Source organism: Nylanderia fulva, unplaced genomic scaffold (genome assembly GCF_048542155.1).
Source record: "Nylanderia fulva isolate GAGA-0341 unplaced genomic scaffold, ASM4854215v1 Scaffold171, whole genome shotgun sequence".
Classification (NCBI taxonomy): Eukaryota; Metazoa; Arthropoda; class Insecta; order Hymenoptera; family Formicidae; genus Nylanderia; species Nylanderia fulva.
In genome coordinates, this window is record NW_028189957.1 from 226,625 (window position 1) to 246,998 (window position 20,374).

The following is a 20,374-nucleotide window of genomic DNA, read 5'->3' on the forward strand; positions in this document are numbered from 1 at the left end:
GAGTGTCCCAAAATATACGCTGGACATATGGGAGATTGTCCCCAAACCATACGTTTGATATGTGATTAGTTTGAGGCCTGTCCCCAAAGTATACAAATGTCCTCAAGTATGCATACGCTTGAAATTCTGTCCCCGTTATATACGCACGACATATATATATATATATATACAAGTGTAATAAATAAGTATTTCTTTATGTATATAAATATATATGTTTTTATATACAAATTTGACATGATATATATGCACCCTTATTTTTTATATATAAATTTACATAATTATGTATAAAATGGACATATTTAAAAGAATGAATGAGTGAGTGAACGAGTAACTGGCTGTTGCCGTAAAACGATATGATTGATTGCATTGATTACTAATTGATAGAATACTAACAATAAGCATAAAGGATCAAGAAAGAGAGAGAGAGAGAGAGAGCTCTCTTTTTTTACTTTTCAGAAAATAGTGACATTCAATGCAAACGATCAATTATACATATATCTCCTTACGACACATACAACGCGGGAAAAATTTTTATTATATAATTATATTAAATAATTGTGTAATTATAATTTTACGAAAAATAACAAAAATTGGGTACATGCTAAAAATGTAGCATGTAGACACCTATATATACATATTTGTAAACAAAATCGTGTGCGCGCAATGACATATATTTGCGCGGGATGGTTCACTTGTCACGCGGTACGTACTATACGTGCTTACACGCAGTGCGCGACTCGACCGTTATAACGTGTGATAACGTGTCGAATATTGTGATAGATAGACATACTGTGATATTTTAAAAGTAATATTTTTATATTTATTAAATATATAGTGTATAATGGGTGCAAACAAAAATAAACGTTTGCCCCTATCTGGTCGCAGATTGAGTAGAAAGGGAGCATGTTTTAAAAGGTTAGTATTATGTCATATCATAAAATTGATTCAATATCAGAATTACTGTTACATACAGCACAAATACACAAAATATTACATACCTATTTATTATGCACATAAATGTATATAACGATTAGATAGACAAAAAGAAAAAGAAATATATATATATATATATATATATATAACATTATAAACAGTACAAATAAACATTAATTATATACATCTATTTGTTATACACATACATGGATATAATGAATAAATTAATAGATACAGAAAGCTGAAGAAAAAAAAGAGAAAGATAGTGAGTATGAGTTCTCTAGCCTCTTTACATTATAAATATATATCATAAAGCAATATATATATGTATATATACATACACACATACATGTATACATACATAATAATATATTGCTTGTCGACGTTTATAAAAAGGCTCACTCGTTCGCTCTCTTTCTATTTATTTCTTTTTTCTTCTATTTCTTTTTTTTTGTATATCTAATCGTTATATACATTTATGTGCATAATAAATAGGTATGTAATATTTTGTGTATTTGTGCTGTATGTAACAGTATTATGTATGCTGTATGTATTATATATATATATATATATATATATATATATATATATATATATATATTATAATAGTGCGCATGATATTTGAGACGTTTCTGATAATTAAAAAATTTATATTGTACAAATTAATTTGTTTCAAGGCTATTACGTAACAGAAAAATTTGTAAAAAATTTTTTTTATGAAAAAATGAATGTCATAATTTTTTTTTAATAAAAGCATTATATTCAATCTAAATCAATTTGTTACAATATTCTGCATCAAAAATTATAAAGATAAAATTGTGAAAAAGTGAAAAGTTTACGAGATATTTGAGTTTTAGAGAAAATATGTAGCTGCTGGTTTACAATTTATATCTTTATTTATATCTGTGTTTTCTTTACACCAATTGATTTAAAATTGGAATAAAATAATCAGAAAATGATTTCATGAGATATTTCATAGTTTATGTACATTATGAAAGTATAATATATCTCATAAGCTATTCGCTTTTTTTGGCCATCCTACATTACAACTTATGCAGAATATTGAGAATCGATTTATATAAAAAAATATGATTTTATTAAAAAAAATTCAAGGTAACACTAATTTTTTTTATAAAAATTTTTTTTCCTCATTTTTTATTGCTTGTAATAGATTGCACAAAACAGATCAATTTTACAATATATATTTTTTTCTAAACTGTTGCAAACATTTCAAAAATCGTACGTATTGTTATGCTGAACATCGTATTAATATATATATATATATATATTGATACATATATATTGATATATATAGTTGGTGTAAAGAAAACACATATTTACCTTTAAAAAAAATATGAAAATTGCAATAAGCAATTAGATAATTTTTCTTTAAGACAACTATGTGTTTTCTTTACACCAATTGATTCGTCTCATTATTCTGTGCATAAAAGTATTAAGGTATGATAATCGAAAAATGAATATTTCCCAAGATATTTTCTATTTTATGTCAAAATACTGCAAATTTGCAGCCTTATAACTCGAAAAATACTTAATGAAAAAATATTTTATTGTAGTGTTTTGGAAAGATCTTAAAGTCAGCTATAAAAGTATGCAAGAAAAAATATAGTGTTCCATTTAAGAAATTGAAGTTGACCGTCACGTAACCTTCAAATGGCTATTCAAGGTCAAATCAATGACACCATCTCATGTCCCCCTTGAAACCATACAACTTTTATCTGAAACATTTTTGTCTTAAACTTTTGAATTTTGAGAAATTTTAGTGCAAAGATTAAAATGGTTTACCCTGTATATAAATATATATATATACATATATATATATATATATTTGTATGTATGTATGTATGTAGGTGTAATTTTATAAGAACATTCAAATAGACGTTTAAAATGCAATTTTAATTTTTATTTTTAATTTTTATTTTAATTTTTTTTTATTAAAATGCAATTCTCAATTTTTTTTATCTGAAAGATAATGCAATCCTTTGTTTATTTTTTCATGTATAATTGATAATTATTATTATAGTTTTTATAGTAGTTAGTGCCAGAGGCGGTCTATTCGTGTGCTGGTTTAAAAATAATTCCAGAGGCGATCTATTCGTGTGCTGGTTGTTTTAAAACTGTAATTCCAGAGGCGATCTATTCGTGTGCTGGTTGTTTTAAAACTGTAATTCCAGAGGCGATCTATTCGTGTGCTGGTTGTTTTAAAAAATAATTCCAGAGGCGATCTATTCGTGTGCTGGTTGTTTTAAAAAATAATTCCAGAGGCGATCTATTCGTGTGCTGGTTGTTTTAAAAAATAATTCCACAGGCGATCTATTGGTTTGCTGATAACTGTACAAAATATTTTACCCCAGATGCAGTTTGCATGTGCGCAAAATTCTCAGAAGCGATATTGCAATGTTGAAACTTTATAACTTATCATGTGATAGTGACTTTCACGTAATCTTTATGACTGTGCAAGGTCAACACTAATGGTACTATTTTATAGTTCCTTTGAAACCGTATAACTTTTGTTGTTTTATTATAAAATGCATTGAAACAAAGAGATATTAGGGGTAGTAAAAATGGGACACCTTGTATAAATACACACACACATACATATGTGTATATGTATGTGTAACAACCTGTGTATATATAATTTTTATATAATTATAAATTATATAAAATGGGACACCCTGTATATGTATGTGTGTGTCGATTGACAACTTTTTTATTGCGACATCTGTAGAGTTTTGTCGATAATTATATTTAAAAAATCTTCATTATCGACCCTATCGGAGTTCGCCCGTGCATTTAGGATCCCCTTAATGACGTCAATTTGTTACCTGGTGTGTGTGTGTGTGTGTGTGTGTATACATATATAAACGATATTTAACATAATTATAATATAATATTAATAATATAATATAATATAATATTATATTTGTATATTTTATTATAATATAATAGTATGTACATATGTAATTTAGTATGTACTTTCTCTATTTCTTCCTTCTTCCTCTTCTTCTTTTCGCTTTATCTTTTTTCATTTAATTTAATGTACATAAAATAAATCAAAATAATCTCAATCATTATTTTATATCACACTATTAACTCCTCGACACGTTTGAACTGTCAAAATACGTCTTTCAATCGTGACAGTTTTTTACTCACACACCTCAACATTAATTTTATCTCTTATTAAAGTGTACTTACAGAAGTCATTAATTGAAAACGAATTGTAAATATGTACGATACGAGTCGCCACTTTAAGGACCAAAAGCACATTGAGCGTGTGCGTGCGAAGTATAAGTATACGTGAAATCTGAAAGCTGAAAGTTTTTAAAATAAAATGTGAAAAATTTCGCATTTTTAGATGCAAATTTTCGAGTTCTCGGAACTGACTGCGTCAATTATTTCCAAACTAGTCACAATTGATAGCTCATACATACTCATACATAAGCAGTGTCGTTCGATTTTCGATTTAGAAGAAACGTTACAAGAATTATAGTATTGATGACAGTATCTACTGGTATGTAATTTTCTGAAATATTGTTGCTAGCTAATGGTACTCGCACTGATCCCTTTTTCGCCCAGCAACCATCAGTCCTACTGGACCATTAAAAGTATCGATCCATCCTAGGATTGGATCTTTCCATGAACACATCACTAATAAATGAAATATTTTTTGGATTTTTTATTGATTATTATTAAAATTATTTTCGATATTGTGTGTGTGTTGTAACATATAATAAAAGCTCTTCTCCCTCTCTCTCTCTCTCTCTACTCTCCCTCCCCCGTCCTTCCCCCTCTTTCCTGTCCCCTTGTTCTTCTTTCCGTCCATCCTTTCCCGTCCCTCTCCCCCTCCTCTCAACCCCTTCCCTTTCTTCACCCTTTCCTTCCCACCCGTCCTTCCCCTTCTTTTTTTCCCGTTCCCCGTCCCACTCCCATCCACCTTCCATCTTTTCTCTCTCTCCCCTCCACCTTCCCTTCCATCTCTTTCTCTCTCACCTCTTGTCCCCGGTCCTTCCTTCTCCTCCTCCCCCCTCTCCAACCCTGTGCGTTCTCCCCACCGCTCTCACCCTCGTGTCTCTCTCTTTCTTTCTCTTCTCTCTTCCTTTCCTTCTCCCTCTCCCACTCCCTTCCTCCCCCTTTGTCACCCCCTTTCTCTCTTCCTTCTTCTTTTGCTCCACCCACCCTCCCTCAATATGTTTTGTAAAAACATAACAAAAGTAATTATAACAAAAATGATTAAAAATAGTTTTTTTTCAAAATTATATTTATAATTTATATATACAGTATACAATGTATAATAAAATGTATAATAAATTGAAAATGTTCTGAATAAAAATATGGTTTAAAAAACCTAAATTATTTATTTAAGAGTTTAACAAGGCTCTGTAATATAAATATAAATTTAACGTATAAGACGGGCAATAAGAGCCAAATCGCGGATGACAATGCGTGTCCCTAACGAAACTAAATTATTTTTCGTTAGAATTAAATACCGGTGCACAAGGCACCAAATTTTACTTGGACACGGCCAAGATTTTAAATATGAAATTAAATCTCAAGTATGAGATTATTTTACTATGCGATCAATAAATTCTTTTTTAAAAAAATGCGACGCATTACTTTCCGGACAAAAATTTTTTGCGATATTCTAATGATACTCTCTTCAATCTTATTTAACATTTATGAGGTTCAATTTTGATAAAATTTTTTTTACATAAATAAAAATATACATATATAATTTCAAAAAATAATTTTTGACAAATAAAGCAGTCGCTTGCTTACTTTAAATAGTTGTTAGTAGTAGAAATATAGTAGTAATAAATAGTAGTTACAATAGTACAATAGTAGTAATAATTGTTATAAAGTTGCAGTCTCGCCGTTCACATCTGCCACATGTTTTCGCCGTTCCAGCCTGATCGATTCACATCACGCGATCACCACGTGTTTTCGTTCGACTCAGCTGATCGATTCGCAACACGCGATCTATCAACGTGAATTCGTTCGTCCCGCGCCGACGCGAGCCCGCCCCACCATCAATCACTATCGGAATGTGATCCGCGCCGAAATCATCACCAACCATTTGTCACGTTGCGACAAGGCGGGCGGGATGTTTGAGATGCAAAATAATTCTTATCGCCAGTTAAATTATTTCGGCAGTAAAATGTAATTAGGATTTTCATATATTATACGTTTTCAGTCGAGACAAGGTTCGATCTCGAAAATAGTTATTGTTAAATTCTAGAATCTTCGATCGGCAATAATAAAGTCACATTTGTTTGTAATGGAATAAAAAAGAGTCGTAAATTGACAGCTGTCACATAAAAAAAACGCTCAAATACACAAACAAGTAACGGCAGCGCAACCGTTCCGCCGAATAATTATATGCTATGGAGCATGCGCCACTTTTAAAATCACGCAAATTATTGGCGCTTCACGCGAGGGTGGGCTCCTCTCCGAAAATGATAAAAGAGGAGCTCACACCCGGTTTGGATCGCTTTCCGCCGTGTACGCATAAGAGTAAACCGCTTAGAAAAACCGCAGAACATTAAATCGACGACCACCGCCTTTTCTTGTGATTTCGAATTGTCCGCTGAAACTGATTAGATTTTGTGTTAATTTTTTTGTGCGTTTAATTGTTAAGTATTGTACATTATATTTCCGTAAAGATTCGTATATTAAAAGTTTCTTTTACACTAAAAGTGACTCATCCTTTTTTTTGGTGTCGTTCGATTCCTCTCACGCAGCGCGTTCGCGAACATTATGCTAGTCATTTTTATATGAGAAAAATAATATCACGTATACGTTTTATAATGAATTAATATATTTCGGGAACCGAATTATATATTCTTAATAATATTAGTGTTTAAAAATTATATTTGACTTTTAATTTTAATTATTTTTTAGCAAAGAGTTTCGAAATCTCTTACACACATAATGGGGATTCTTTTCATCCATATATTCGCAATTTAGTATATATGTTAATTATTAATAAAATAAAAATTAAAATTAAAGGTCAAATATAATTTTTAAACACAAATATATTAAATTAATTATAAAACGTATACCCATGATAGTATTTTTCTCGTACAAAAATAATTAGAGTAAATTAAATTAATCATAAAAGATTAAAAATTAATTAAAGAATTTAAACTTATATTTTATATAATAATAATAAAACATTTTATTACGTCAAACCGTCGTGAAATAATTAAATAAAATTTGCTAGTTACGTCGAAGTCAAGTTTTCTAAGCTTATAAAACATTTTATTAAAAAACAGATTCAATAAATATAAGTACATGTTATATATATACTTATATTTATTGAATCTGTCTTTTTTTATAAAATGTTTTATTATTATCATATAAAATATAAATTATTTAATTATTTTTTTATTTTTTTATGAGTAATTTAATTTATTCTAGTTATTTTTGTACGAGAAAAATACTATCACGGGTATACGTTTTATAACAAATTAAATATATTTATGTTCAAAAATTATATTTGACCTTTAATTTTAATTTTGTATTTTATTAAAATTAATAATTAACATATATACTTAATTGCGAATTATATGGATGAACAAAATCCCTATTATGTGCGTAAGAGATTTCGGAACTCTTTGCTAAAATAATTAAAATTAAAAGTCAAATATAATTTTTGAACACTTTTATATTATTAAAAATATATAATTCGACTCTCGAAATATATTAATTCATTATAAAACGTATACGTATTAGTATTTTTCACATATTAAAATGATTAGAATAAATTAAATTAATTATTAAAAAACTAAAAATTAATTAAACGACTTAGACTTAGATGATAATAATAATGAAACATTTATTAAAAAATAATTATAATAGGTCAGGTTAATATTTTATTTATTTATTTATTTATAACATCATAAAATTCTGTCCTTTCCGAAATACGCGAACGCTACGAAAAGATAAATCTCGTACATGCCGCCGGACGAGTTCATGAGCATGAGACGCTCTTATCTTGGGAACGTATTAATAGTTACTGCATTGACCACTACTACAATATGGCGCTGAAATCAGTGAGAAATGCTGGTCTCTCCTTCATCCAGACCTTTGGCGATCTGTCTATTAATCTGTGCTCTCGATCATCTTGTTGCTTTTCGACGTTTCTAAACATTTAAAAGGTGCGCGACCTGCTATTTCGACGCCGCTATCACGCGTCCGCGTCGTGCATCTCTCTGTGACTCTCTCGATCATCTTGTTGATTTTCGACGTTTCTAAACATTTAAAAGGTGCGCGACTTGCTATTTCGACGCCGCTATCACGCGTCCGCGTCGTGCATCTCTCTTTGACTCTCTCGATCATTTCGGTGATTTTCGACGTTTCTAAAGATTTAAAAAACCACGCGATTTGCAATTTCGACGCCGCTATCACGCGCCACGCAATCGCTTCGTGTGAGAAAGACAGCCAATAACGGCTTAACGTGACGGTGCGCTAACTCGCGCTCGGACTCTCTCACTCTCTCTCGCGCGTCAATCAGCGGGCGCTTCAAGTCTGCGCGCGCGCTTGAATATTTCGCTTCAGTAGCGAATAATCGATAAACGATTCAACAATCCGGCATCGATAATCATGTCGAATGCCGTGAGTGACCTGCTCATCGAGCAGGGAGCTTGTATTGACGAGATCAAACGAGATCTCGTCAACTTCAAGAAGCTGGCCAAATCAAACGTGACACTCGCCAAGACGCGAAGTAGGCTTGCCAAGTTGGAGGAGCACTGGGCCGCCTGCCGCGGCCTTCATGTCAAACTGCTTCAAAAGACGACCACGGAGCAGCAAACGACCTTGCCGTACTTCACTCTGGAAGAGTTCCTGAGAGCTGAGGATGTCTACATCGACACGGCCGATCTGTTGCAAGATACGATAAGTCGATTATCTCCTAATACAATTCCGTTTACCGATCGTAGTTCCAATTCCTCCGTTCGCGAAACAAATAATCATTGCTTCCAATTGCCACGCATCGCGCTGCCAAAGTTTTCTGGGAAATTAACCGATTGGGAAAACTTCCGAAACATTTTTGAATCTCTCGTAGTAACTAACGACGCTCTTTCAAATTCTCAAAAATTTCATTACTTAAAAACGAGCGTAACGGGAGACGCTTCCTTGCTGATCAATAATTTAAAAATTTCCGATGCGAATTACGAATCTGCCTGGCAATTGTTAACCAATGAATACGACGATAAGCAAGCGTTAATCTATGCTCATTTACACGCGTTTATTAGCCTTCCGGTAATGAAAAGCGAGATTGTAAGCGATTTGCGAAAATTGCGCGACACAGTGTCTGCATCGTTAGCCGTATTAAAAAATCTCGATCGTCCCGTAGAACAATGGGACGACATTCTTGTTTATACAATAACGCAAAAGTTTAGCGCGAGAACACGTACCGAATGGAATTTAACGCGAATCAAACGAAATGAGCCTTCTTCTTATCAGGAGCTTAATGAGTTTTTAACTCTCCGTATACGCGGATTGTCGGACTTTGCCGATTCAAGCAAGGACTCCGGTTCTTCGAAAAATGATAAACCGCGTTTAACGGTAAACAACGTGACTGCCTTTAAATGTATTTGTTGCTCCGGTGAGCATCACGTTTCGAAATGCGAAGACTACGCGAAGAAATCAGCTTCACAGCGCTTTGCTCTCGCGCGCCAGCATAAACTTTGCTTTAACTGCTTAAAGTCCGGACATTTCCCGTCGAAATGCCCGAGCAAATATCGGTGCAGACAATGTCGTCGCTCGCATCACACATTGCTGCATTCAGCGGCAAATCAAAATGCCTTCGATAACTTGGCCAGTTCCGAGGCTACTACCTCCGAATCTGCGTCACAAGCCGCATCTAAGGCGACTACAAATCAGACGGTCAATACGATCGCGGCCGTCCAGATAGTACCGCCCTCGCTTCAGGAACATCCAAATGTCCTCTTGGCAACGGCATGGGTCGACCTCCACACTGGGGAGGGTCGCTGCTTAAATGTTTGCGCGTTGTTGGATCAAGGATCCACCTTTAGCTTTATATCAGAATCGCTCTCACAGGCGTTGCGCACTAAACGGCAACGAGCCGATTTACAAATTAAATGCTTCGGCGAAAAATACACGGGTACTGCGAAATCGCGCGTAACACTACAGTTAACCCCGTGTGCTCAAGCCAACCCGAGCTTTCCTCTGACGGCTTACATTTTTCAACGCATTACTTCATACGCTGCCTCGCGGATTCAGCCCTTCGATGCGTGGCCTCATTTACAGGGTCTATCTTTTGCTGATCCTGATCCTTCAAGTCAACATCAAATTTATTTGTTGATCGGTGCTGACCTTTACGGCTCGCTTCTGAAGCGCGATGTCCGTCAAGGTCCTATTGGAACTCCGACAGCGCAATTGACCGCTCTCGGTTGGATCCTTTCCGGCCCCACAAATAGTAGGCCGACTACTACTGCTCAAGCATCTGTATTAAACTGCGTGTTGGAACAAAGCATGCACTCTCTTCTCCAGAAGTTCTGGGAAGATGAGGAGATCTCGCGGCCTGTCCCTCTCACGGAGAAGGAGGAGAGGTGCGAGGCTCATTTCATCGCCAACCACTATCGTACCCCTCAGGGACGCTATGCGGTTCGATTGCCCTTCAGGCATGATTTCCCGATAAAAATCGGTGATTCTTTGCACATTGCAACCTCGCTTTATAATAAAATGGAAGGAAAGCTACGGCTTCGTCCTGAACTTCACGCGCAGTACAACGAGTTCTTACGAGAGTATAATTCGCTCGGTCATATAAGGAAGGTGCAATTATCTGACCGCTCCGAGTTCGAGCCGGTATATATTCCTCATCATCCCGTTTTGCGCGACTCGAGTTGCACTACGAAATTGCGCGTTGTCTTCAACGCTTCGTGCAAAACGATAGCAATAAGACTTCGCTTAACGATCACTTACTGATCGGTCAGAGACTGCAGCAAGACCTCTCCGCTATATTATTGCGCTGGCGTCAATGGCAATTTGTTTACACGGCGGACATTGCTCAAATATTCCGCTAAATTCTCGTGCATCCGTCTGACGCGGATTTTCAAAGAATCTTATGGCGATCGTCGGCCGATGGGCCGATTGAACACTATCGCCTTCTCACTGTAACGTACGGGCTCGCCCCCGCTCCGTACCTCGCAATAAGGGTACTGAAACAGCTTTCTCTAGATAAAGGTGACAACTATCCCGCGGCTGTTTCAATTCTCAGCAAGTCCCTCTACGTGGACGATGCGCTCTTTGGCGCGGACGATACGACTTCATTGATAGAAGCTCGTGTCCAACTAGTTGAAATCCTGCAAAAGGGAGGTTTTCAACTACGAAAGTGGGTTTCTAATGCCTCCTCTCTTCTTCAAGGACTTTCGGCTCATCAGCCGGAAGTCACCGATCACTTACTCGTAAAAGAAGATTCTCGGGCTTTCATGGCTTGCTAAAGAGGACGCGTTCAAATTCGTGATAACTCCGTTGAGATCGGTTACGCACACGAAACGTTCCGTTCTCTCGTTCACGGCAAAATTATACGACCCAATAGGATGGGCTGCTCCGGTTGTTGTAACCGCGAAAATCTTGCTACAAGAGTTATGGCTTTTCAAATGTGATTGGGACTCCCCTCTTCCAGAGTAGTTGCGCGATCGTTGGGAGAGCTACACCAACGATTTAGAATCATTAAACCGCGTCCGAATACCGCGTTGGACCGGTCGACATTCCAATAACCTCGCGTTCAAAATCCACGGGTTTGCCGACGCTTCAAACCGCGCTTACGCGGCGGTCGTTTATATTCGAGTGCTTCCTTCGCCAACGAAGTTTCAAATCACTCTGCTCGCTGCTAAAACAAAGGTCGCGCCGATCAAAACCGTAAGCATCCCGCGCTTGGAACTGAACGCTATCGTCCTCCTCAGCCGGCTAATCAAGTGGACCTTGACATCGTTGAAATTACCTCCGATTCCAATATACGGATGGACGGATTCGACTATCGCTCTCGCGTGGCTCCGTCAACATCCATCAAAATGGAGCACCTACGTGGCTAACCGCGTATCCGAAGTGCATACCTGTCTGGATTCTGTTTGTTGGAATCACGTTCCGTCTCGAGATAATCCGGCGGACTGTGCCTCGCGCGGCTTGACCGCCTCCGAGCTCGTGACTCACCCGCTATGGTGGAACGGTCCACGATGGCTTCAGAAGCCATCGACTGCGTGGCCGATTCTGAATGTCTCAGCTCCGCTCGACACTGCCACCGATCAGCAAGTGTCGGTGGAAAGAAGACGGCCTGTGACGTTCTATGTTCAAGAGGCCGAGGAATGGGAACTCCCATATAGGTTCTCCACTTGGACCAAGCTTGTCCGCGTGACTGCCTATATGAATCGCTTTATTCTTCGTGTAAAAGAAAAGAGCGCGTCTCGCTCCCAACTCTTCCCCCTTCTGAACGCCGATGAGTTTAGGAGGGCGGAAATCTTCTGGTTGCGCTATCTGCAACAGAGATTCTTCGAGCGGGAAACGCGCTCACTAAAGAATAACGGCACCATGCCGCATTCGAGCTCGTTGAGCAAATTGAGTCCTTTTCTAGGAGAGGACTCTTTACTCCGTCTTGGCGGGCGGTTGACGAATTCCGCGCTCAGCTATGACGAGCAACATCCTATAATAATAGCGGTATGCTTGTAACGGATCCGCGATATCCTGTCTTTCTTTGTTCTTGAAGAACGACAATCGAACCTCAATCACGTATTCAATAGTCTATCAAAAGGGTCCGAAGCGTCGGAACCAGATACAGTGTACAAATCTGATATGATACAATAAAATTACTGTTATTAAAATTAAATAAAAGGAAAAACAATCACAATAAAATATAAAATATATTTCATTAATTTTACTTTACGGTTTAGTAAAATTAATAAAACATGTTTCATATTTTATTGTGATAGATATTATTATTTTGAATGTGATAAATATTAATTAGAGGAATTCTAATAAAATTTTTTCCATACAATATTATCCTACGATTACCACAATTTTCAGGGCAAATTCTAAGAGAAAATTCTCTCAGATTGTGATTATGTGTTGTAATTTGTAATCAGTTATTTATTACAATAATTTTTAATCAAGTGCGTGAGTCAAAGTGTCAATAGAATTTATTACAAAAAAATGATTTCATCATGCAGTGTGTCACAGTGTGTCAATATCGGATTGTATCCAGTCAGGCAACAATTATTCGTCAAAGGACATCAAACATCTCTACAAGGTAAGAATCAGTGAGAGAGAGAGAGAGAGAGTGTGTGTGTGTGTGTGTGTATACGCGTACACACACACGCGCACCCACACACACACACACACAAAACGCCGCGTGTAACAAACAGCTGATCGCTTCGAGCGCCCACGTAATCGCCCGCGTCGGATAATGTGGTGCGCCGCTCCTGATTACCGCCCGTACTCGTGCTGTAATTCGCTAACTATTTCTTTTTATATTTCAAAAACTAAGCTTCGGATAAAATTTTGGCAAAGGAAAAATCGTCTTTAAATTAAGTCAGGAATACGACATTTTAAAGACAAACGGTTGTTTTGAATCACCCTGTATAATACAGGAAGGATCGATGATATTTCGACTATCTGTCAACTGTGTCGGTCCGACGGTTTCTTCAAAAAGCTTCCGCCCCGGCTCTCCCGTTGCGGGAGAGACGCTCCGATCGAGAAACACACAACTCTACCTTTGTGCCGTAGCCTTCCCTGGCGGGAGGCGGTGGTCCGCGCGCGTCCTCGGACAGCCTGATCGAAGAGCCACCACGATTATTCTTTCTCTCTCTCTCGTCCGAGAGAAGAGACCACGATGGTTGAACGAGAAGCGCGTTTCTTCGCGAACGCAAAAATTTCGAACAATTACCCTGAACGGTGAATCACTTGGCTCGTAGGTCAATGAAGAACGCAGCTAATTGCGCGTCAACTTGTGTTTAAAATTGTCACGTATTTTCGGAGCGACAAAGCAAGGTCAATCGTAGAAATTGAACATATTCGACGCCGAGATGTTATTCCGGTTGTTTTCGATTCCGCGAGCGAGGAATCTACAAAAACTCGCCTTTGTCTCGCGTTTCGGAACGTGATGGGGCAATCGTCCACGAATAGGATTTCAGCACGTGTGCCACGCGTCGATCGGATGAGCCTTAGCTGCCGAATTCCGCGAGGATCAAAAATGAGTCTACTCGAGGAGTCTGAACTGAAGAGACGTCTCCGTGTATATCAGCGAAAAGAGCATCGCGCGAATTTATCTCGTTCTAGAGCGAACTTCCGCGTTTTAATCTTGTCTGCGAGAGTTTTGAATAAAACTGCTTTGCCTCAAAAGTGAATTTCTCCACCTTTACAATTTTCTCCGCATCTAGTCTCCTTCGTATCTACGATTTGACTTATAAATAAATAAATTTGCCTCTGCGCGGAAAATTAAAACAAATCGAAGGTTCTCGCACAGAAGTAAAATGGTCCTTCGAGCCGGATTGTGAAGATAACGAGGACGATAAGGTAAAACGGAGAAAGTGATTCTCGTGTGACTCTCGCGGACAGTGAAAAAGCGCGGGTGGACAATAGAAGCACATCGTCTTACAAACGAGTGTGCAAAAGAAGAGACAGGAACCAAGTGTCGAGTTCGCTTTAGAGAAACAAGTGTACGGGTAGACTCCGATTCACGTCGTCAAAACCCAATTCGACTCGTGAGACGAAACTTAGTGGTCTCTTTCGAGACAAATTCGTCGCGTTCGACAGTCAGGTCGTTCGCGAACTCGTGCCGTCGGCGCCGTTCACGCGCCCGACATACTTAGTGGTCTCTTTCGAGACAAATTCGTCGCGTTCGACAGTCAGGTCGTTCGCGAACTCGTGCCGTCGGCGCCGTTCACGCGCCCGACATACTCAGTGGTCTCTTTTGAGACAAATTCGTTGCGTTCGACAGTCAGGTCGTTCGCGAACTCGTGCCGTCGGCGCCGTTCACGCGCCCGACATACTCGTTGGTCTCTTTTGAGACAAATTCGTCGCGTTTCGACAACAAGGTCGTCCGCGAACTCTTGCCGTCCGCGCCGTTCACGCGCCTGACATAATCAATGGTCTCAAGTCAAACTTGAGACATACGCGTCGCGTTCGATAGAGGAAGCGTCCGCGAATCTTTCCGTCTGTACTACTGACGTTGCTCAAAAAAAAAAAAAATGTCGACAGCAAAAGATCTGTTGATCGCGCAATTAGACACGATCTCTCAAGCGAAACACGTCTTCGTTAGGCATCCATGACAGGCCGAGAACTTTAAGTGAATCTTCCGTCAGGATTAGATGATCGGTTACTTCCGATTGGTCAACAGACAAATCCTTGAGAAGTTCGATCGAATTTGATGCCCATTTCCTTAATTGAAATCCCCCCTTTTCCATTAACTGCATCAATTGAACGCGAGTATTTTTTAAAGATTTTATATCATCCGCGCCAAACAGGGCGTCGTCTACATAAATAGACTCTCCTAGGATAGGAACCGCGGCCTTGAACTTTTCTCCCTCGTCAAGGGCGAGCTGTTTCAATACTCGCATTGCGAGATACGGAGCGGGAGCGAGACCGTAAGTGACCGTTAACAAGCGAAAATGTCGAACGGGCGCTTCCGCTTGAGGACGCCAAAGAATTCTTTGGTAGTCTGAATCTTGCTCATGAATTTGAATTTGCCGAAACATCTTGGCGATGTCGGCCGTACAAACGAAGCTCCACCGTCGCCATCGCGATAACACGGCAGGTAGATTTTGCTGTAATTTGGGCCCTATTAATAAAAAGTCATTCAACGACGTGCCATTCCTAGTTCGGCACGACGCGTTGAAAACGACCCGTAATTTAGTCGTGCAACTATCTTCCCGAATCACGGGGTGGTGCGGAATGTAAACGGGCAAATACTCGGTTTTTTCCGACTCGTCGACGCTAGTCATATGTCCGAGGGACTCGTATTCCGCTAGAAATTCGTTATACTGCGAATACAGTTCCGATCGATTTCTCAATCTGTTTTCCATGCGGTTGTACAGCGACCGCGCAATGGAAAGAGACTCTCCGATTTCGATCGGAGGATCACATTTAAAGGGTAGTCGAACGACGTATCGTCCGTCGGACAACCGACTATGCGTCTGCACGAAGTGTCGCTCACAAATCTCTTCCTCCTTCGTGAGGGGAATTTGAGGCGCGATCTCCTCATCTTCCCAGAACCGCTGGAGAAGAGTGTCTATCTCTTGACCGAGAACGCAATTTAAAACGGCTTCTTTTGAAGCCTTCCGTTTATTTTTGGTCGGACCGGAAATAATCCAACCGAGCGTGGTTAGTTGAGCTGTGGGGGTACCGAGCGGACCTTGCCTCAAGTCGCGCATCAAAAGTGAGCCATAAACGTCGGCTCCAAGAAGCAAGTGAATTTGATGTTTGCTCGACGGATCCGGATCCGCGAGGGAAAGGCCCTTCAAGTGAGGCCACGATTCGACAGGTCGAACTTGCGAAGCCGCGTACGACGTGATCTTCGGAAACACGTACACTGTGATTGGAAATACCGGGTCGGATTTCGCGCACGGAGTCATTCGCAAGGACACGCGCGACTTTGCGGCATCCGTGTAGGTTTCCCCGAATCCTTTGATTTGTAAATCGGTTCTTTGTCGCTTGGTCCGTATGGTTTGACAGAAAGATTCCGATATAAAACTAAAATTGGATCCCTGATCCAATAGCGCGCGAACCTTAAAGCGTCGGCCCTCAGCGGTGTGGATGTTCACCCACGCGGTTGCGAGGAGAACCGCGGGAGTCGTAAAGTCCGGCGGCTCGATTGTCTGGACGCTGGCCACGGCAGCGTTATTGGAACCGTCCAAGGCGTCGGACTTCGCATTCGTTTTCACGCTTGGTTTCGCAGCTTCCGAATCTTTTCTGACAGCTGACGATTGATAATTTTCGGAATGCAATAAAGAATGATGAGACCGACTGCAGTGGTTGCATCGCTGTTGGCTCGGGCAATTCGGCGAAATATGCCCCGAGCGCAAGCAATTAAAGCATACACGATTTTTGCGAGCGAGCTCATTTCGTTGTTCAACTGATTTTTGACGAAACGGCTCGCACTTTATCACGAAATGATTGCCTGAGCAGCATATGCACTTGACAGCGGAGACGTTATGCATTGACGAACGCGGCTTGTTTGGCTTTTGATTAACACTTTCTCTTGAAACTTCCGCGAAGTCTGACAATCCGCGGATTCGAGTCGTAAGAAATTCATGAATATCTTTGTACGCCGGAATTGAAGTTATAGAGGAACACTTCAAGTTCCACTCGCTTCGCGTTTTTTGACAGAATTTTTGTGAGACGCAATAAACAAGCATATCGTCCCACTGAGCAACCGGTCGACTCAAATTCGTCAGCGCGGCCAGCGATGCAGCCACCGTGTCTCGCAATCTCTTTAACTCGCCTACGCTTTCATGTTTTATAACGGGCGATTATAATCGATCATAATCGGAACGACGGTTAACAGATGTTGATTCATAAACCTAACGCCTCGATTCGCGGCAAGCGCCTCCTCCCTCGTCATCATGCGCTTCTCTTCGTCGCTCCATTGGCGGTTAACCCTCTCGACGTTAACCTCCTCGTTGACGATGGCCTCGTGTGCACATCGGCGATGGAGGCCGAGTCCGGTCTTCGTGGTGAACGCACGATCACAGTGTGGGCATGGGAATTGCGGGGCTTGCGGGGAGCAGGGACAGGGGCAGCGGGTGTTGGGCGGCGTCGTGGCCTAGCGGGCGGCCGACGAGAAGAGCCTGAAGAGGGGTCAAGAGAGGGTGGCGAAGGGACGACAGGACCGGCGGCCCGAGGCTGCCGCCGGAGATTATATTTTTCTCTTCTTGTGGTGCCTGCCGTAAACAGACCCGAAGGGCTGGCAACCCCACGGACCCGGACGGAGCGTTGCCGCTCCGCCAAGCCAGAGCCCCGTTGGCCGCCGGGAGGTTGGTTCCGACGTTGCCCGACTCTCACCGCGAGGAGGTGGGGTTGGCGCATGGAAACCACCAAAATCGGCGGCTCCCTTAAGAGAGTCATAGTTACTCCCGCCGTTTACCCGCGCTTGCTTGAATTTCTTCACGTTAACATTCAGAGCACTGGGCAGAAATCACATTGCGTCAACACCCGCGAGGGCCATCGCAATGCTTTGTTTTAATTAGACAGTTGGATTCCCCTAGTCCGTGCCAGTTCTGAGCTGAGCGTTGAATGGCGGCCGAAGAGGACGACCACGACGGCTTGCGCCGCCACGGAAGCCTCGCAGCAAGGAAGATCCGCGGGAGGCCAAGGCACGGGACCGAGCTCGGATCCCGGGACCGGCGCGAGAACGCCGACCGTTCATCTCGCCCAGGCCCGGCACGTCAGCCCCGCTTCTCAAAGCCAATCCTTATTCCGAAGTTACGAATCCAATTTGCCGACTTCCCTTACTTACATTATTCTATCGACTAGAGGCTCTTTACCTTGGAGACCTGCTGCGGATATGGGTACGAACCGGCGCGACACCTCCACGTGGCCTTCTCCTGGATTTTCAAGGTCCGAGGGGAAGATCCGGACACCGCCGCAACTGCGGTGCTCTTCGCGTTCCAAACCCTATCTCCCTGCTAGAGGTTTCCAGGAAACTCGAATGCTTATACAGAAAAGAAAACTCTTCCCGGATCTCCCGACGGCGTCTCCAGGTCATTTTGGGTTACCCCGACGAACACTCTTACAAGGGCCCGAATTGTATGCGGTTCCGCTGCCGGGTTCCGGAATAGGAACCGGATTCCCTTTTGCCCGACGGGCGTGTGTCTTTCGTATAATATTTATTATTATTTCTCGACACTCGAGTATATTGTACGCCGTCATTGACATAGGATTTCTCCTAGGCTTAGGATCGACTGACTCGTGTGCAACGGCTGTTCACACGAAACCCTTCTCCACGTCAGTCCTCCAGGGCCTCGCTGGAGTATTTGCTACTACCACCAAGATCTGCACCGACGGCGGCTCCAGGCAAACTCGCGCCCAGACTTTTCTGCGCTCACCGTCGCGACACTCCTACTCATCAGGGCTTCGTGACGACGCGAGAGAAGACTAACGCCCGCTCCCGGTTGCCGCCCCACTTGCCACTGACGGCAGAGTATAAGCCCGACGCTTCAGCGCCATCCATTTTCAAGGCTAGTTGCTTCGGCAGGTGAGTTTTACACACTCCTTAGCGGATTCCGACTTCCATGGCCACCGTTCTGCTGTCTTAAGCAACCAACGCCTTTCATGGTGTCCCATGAGCGTCGAGTTGGGCGCCTTAACTCTGCGTTTGGTTCATCCCACAGCGCCAGTTCTGCTTACCAAAAATGGCCCACTTGGCACTCTGATTCGAAGATGCTCGTGGCTTCATAATTCAAGAAAGCCAGAGATCTCACCCATTTAAAGTTTGAGAATAGGTTGAGGTCGTTTTGGCCCAAAGGCCTCTAATCATTCGCTTTAGCAGATGAGACTCGCGCGCGTTCCGTGCGGAACGGCCGAGTGCTAGCTATCCTAAGGGAAACTTCGGAGGGAACCAGCTACTAGATGGTTCAATTAGTCTTTCGCCCCTATACCCAGTTCCGACGATCGATTTGCACGGACTCCGCGGGACATCGCCGACCGACGCGAAGCCAGCGCCGCTGACGATGAATCTCCCCGTTCGATCTTATGGGTTTCTTAGGTTTACCACTGAACGGTTTCACGTACTCTTGAACTCTCTTTTCAAAGTTCTTTTCAACTTTCCCTCACGGTACTTGTTCGCTATCGGTCTCGTGGTCGTATTTAGCCTTAGATGGAGTTTACCACCCACTTAGAGCTGCACTCTCAAGCAACCCGATTCTAAGGAGAGATTCTCCCGAGGCGCGCACCGGTCGCTACGGGCCTGGCACCCTCTACGGGTAAGTGGCCCCATTCAAGATGGACTTGGACGCGACGCGGCACCTCGGGATAAGCGGATCCTTTCGAACACCACATTTCCCTGCGGCGGAACGGCGGGATTCGGTGCTGGGCTCTTTCCTGTTCGCTCGCCGCTACTAAGGAAATCCTGGTCAGTTTCTTTTCCTCCGCTTAATAATATGCTTAAATTCAGCGGGTAATCTCGCCTGCTCTGAGGTCGTCGCATAGTGAGTTTTCGTAGCCGTTTGCCTCCTCCGCGTCGCTCATCGTCGTCTCTCTTCTATAATATATAAGAGGGAGAGAGAGAGAGCGTCGACGAGAGAGCAGCAGCGGCAGCACACGAAATACGCGAGAAGGCAAATCGCCGGGGCGCTAACCGCACACACACTCGTTGGTGGTAATGGAGACGATATATCGCGGGGTTCGAAATTCTCGGCTCTCCTTTTTCTTTTATATACGAAATTCGGGCGGAATCGATTCGACGAGTACA

At 41.4% G+C, this 20,374-nt stretch overlaps 2 protein-coding genes and 1 pseudogene across 2 annotated transcripts; 1 reads left to right on the forward strand and 2 right to left on the reverse strand.

Moving 5' to 3' along the window:
* The first annotated feature begins 8,553 nt into the window (after positions 1-8,553).
* LOC146723734 (uncharacterized) lies at positions 8,554-12,639 on the forward strand. The gene is made up of 3 exons (XM_085481296.1): positions 8,554-10,779; positions 11,142-11,378; positions 11,818-12,639. The coding sequence occupies exons 1-3, from the start codon at positions 8,554-8,556 to the stop codon at positions 12,637-12,639; spliced, it is 3,285 nt and encodes a 1,094-aa protein (XP_085337422.1).
* A 2,549-nt stretch (positions 12,640-15,188) lies between these two features.
* LOC146723735 (uncharacterized) lies at positions 15,189-17,123 on the reverse strand. The gene has a single exon (XM_085481297.1). The coding sequence runs from the start codon at positions 17,121-17,123 to the stop codon at positions 15,189-15,191; it is 1,935 nt and encodes a 644-aa protein (XP_085337423.1).
* A 1,309-nt stretch (positions 17,124-18,432) lies between these two features.
* LOC146723736 (large subunit ribosomal RNA) lies at positions 18,433-20,081 on the reverse strand (annotated as a pseudogene).
* Between the last annotated feature and the right edge of the window lie 293 nt (positions 20,082-20,374).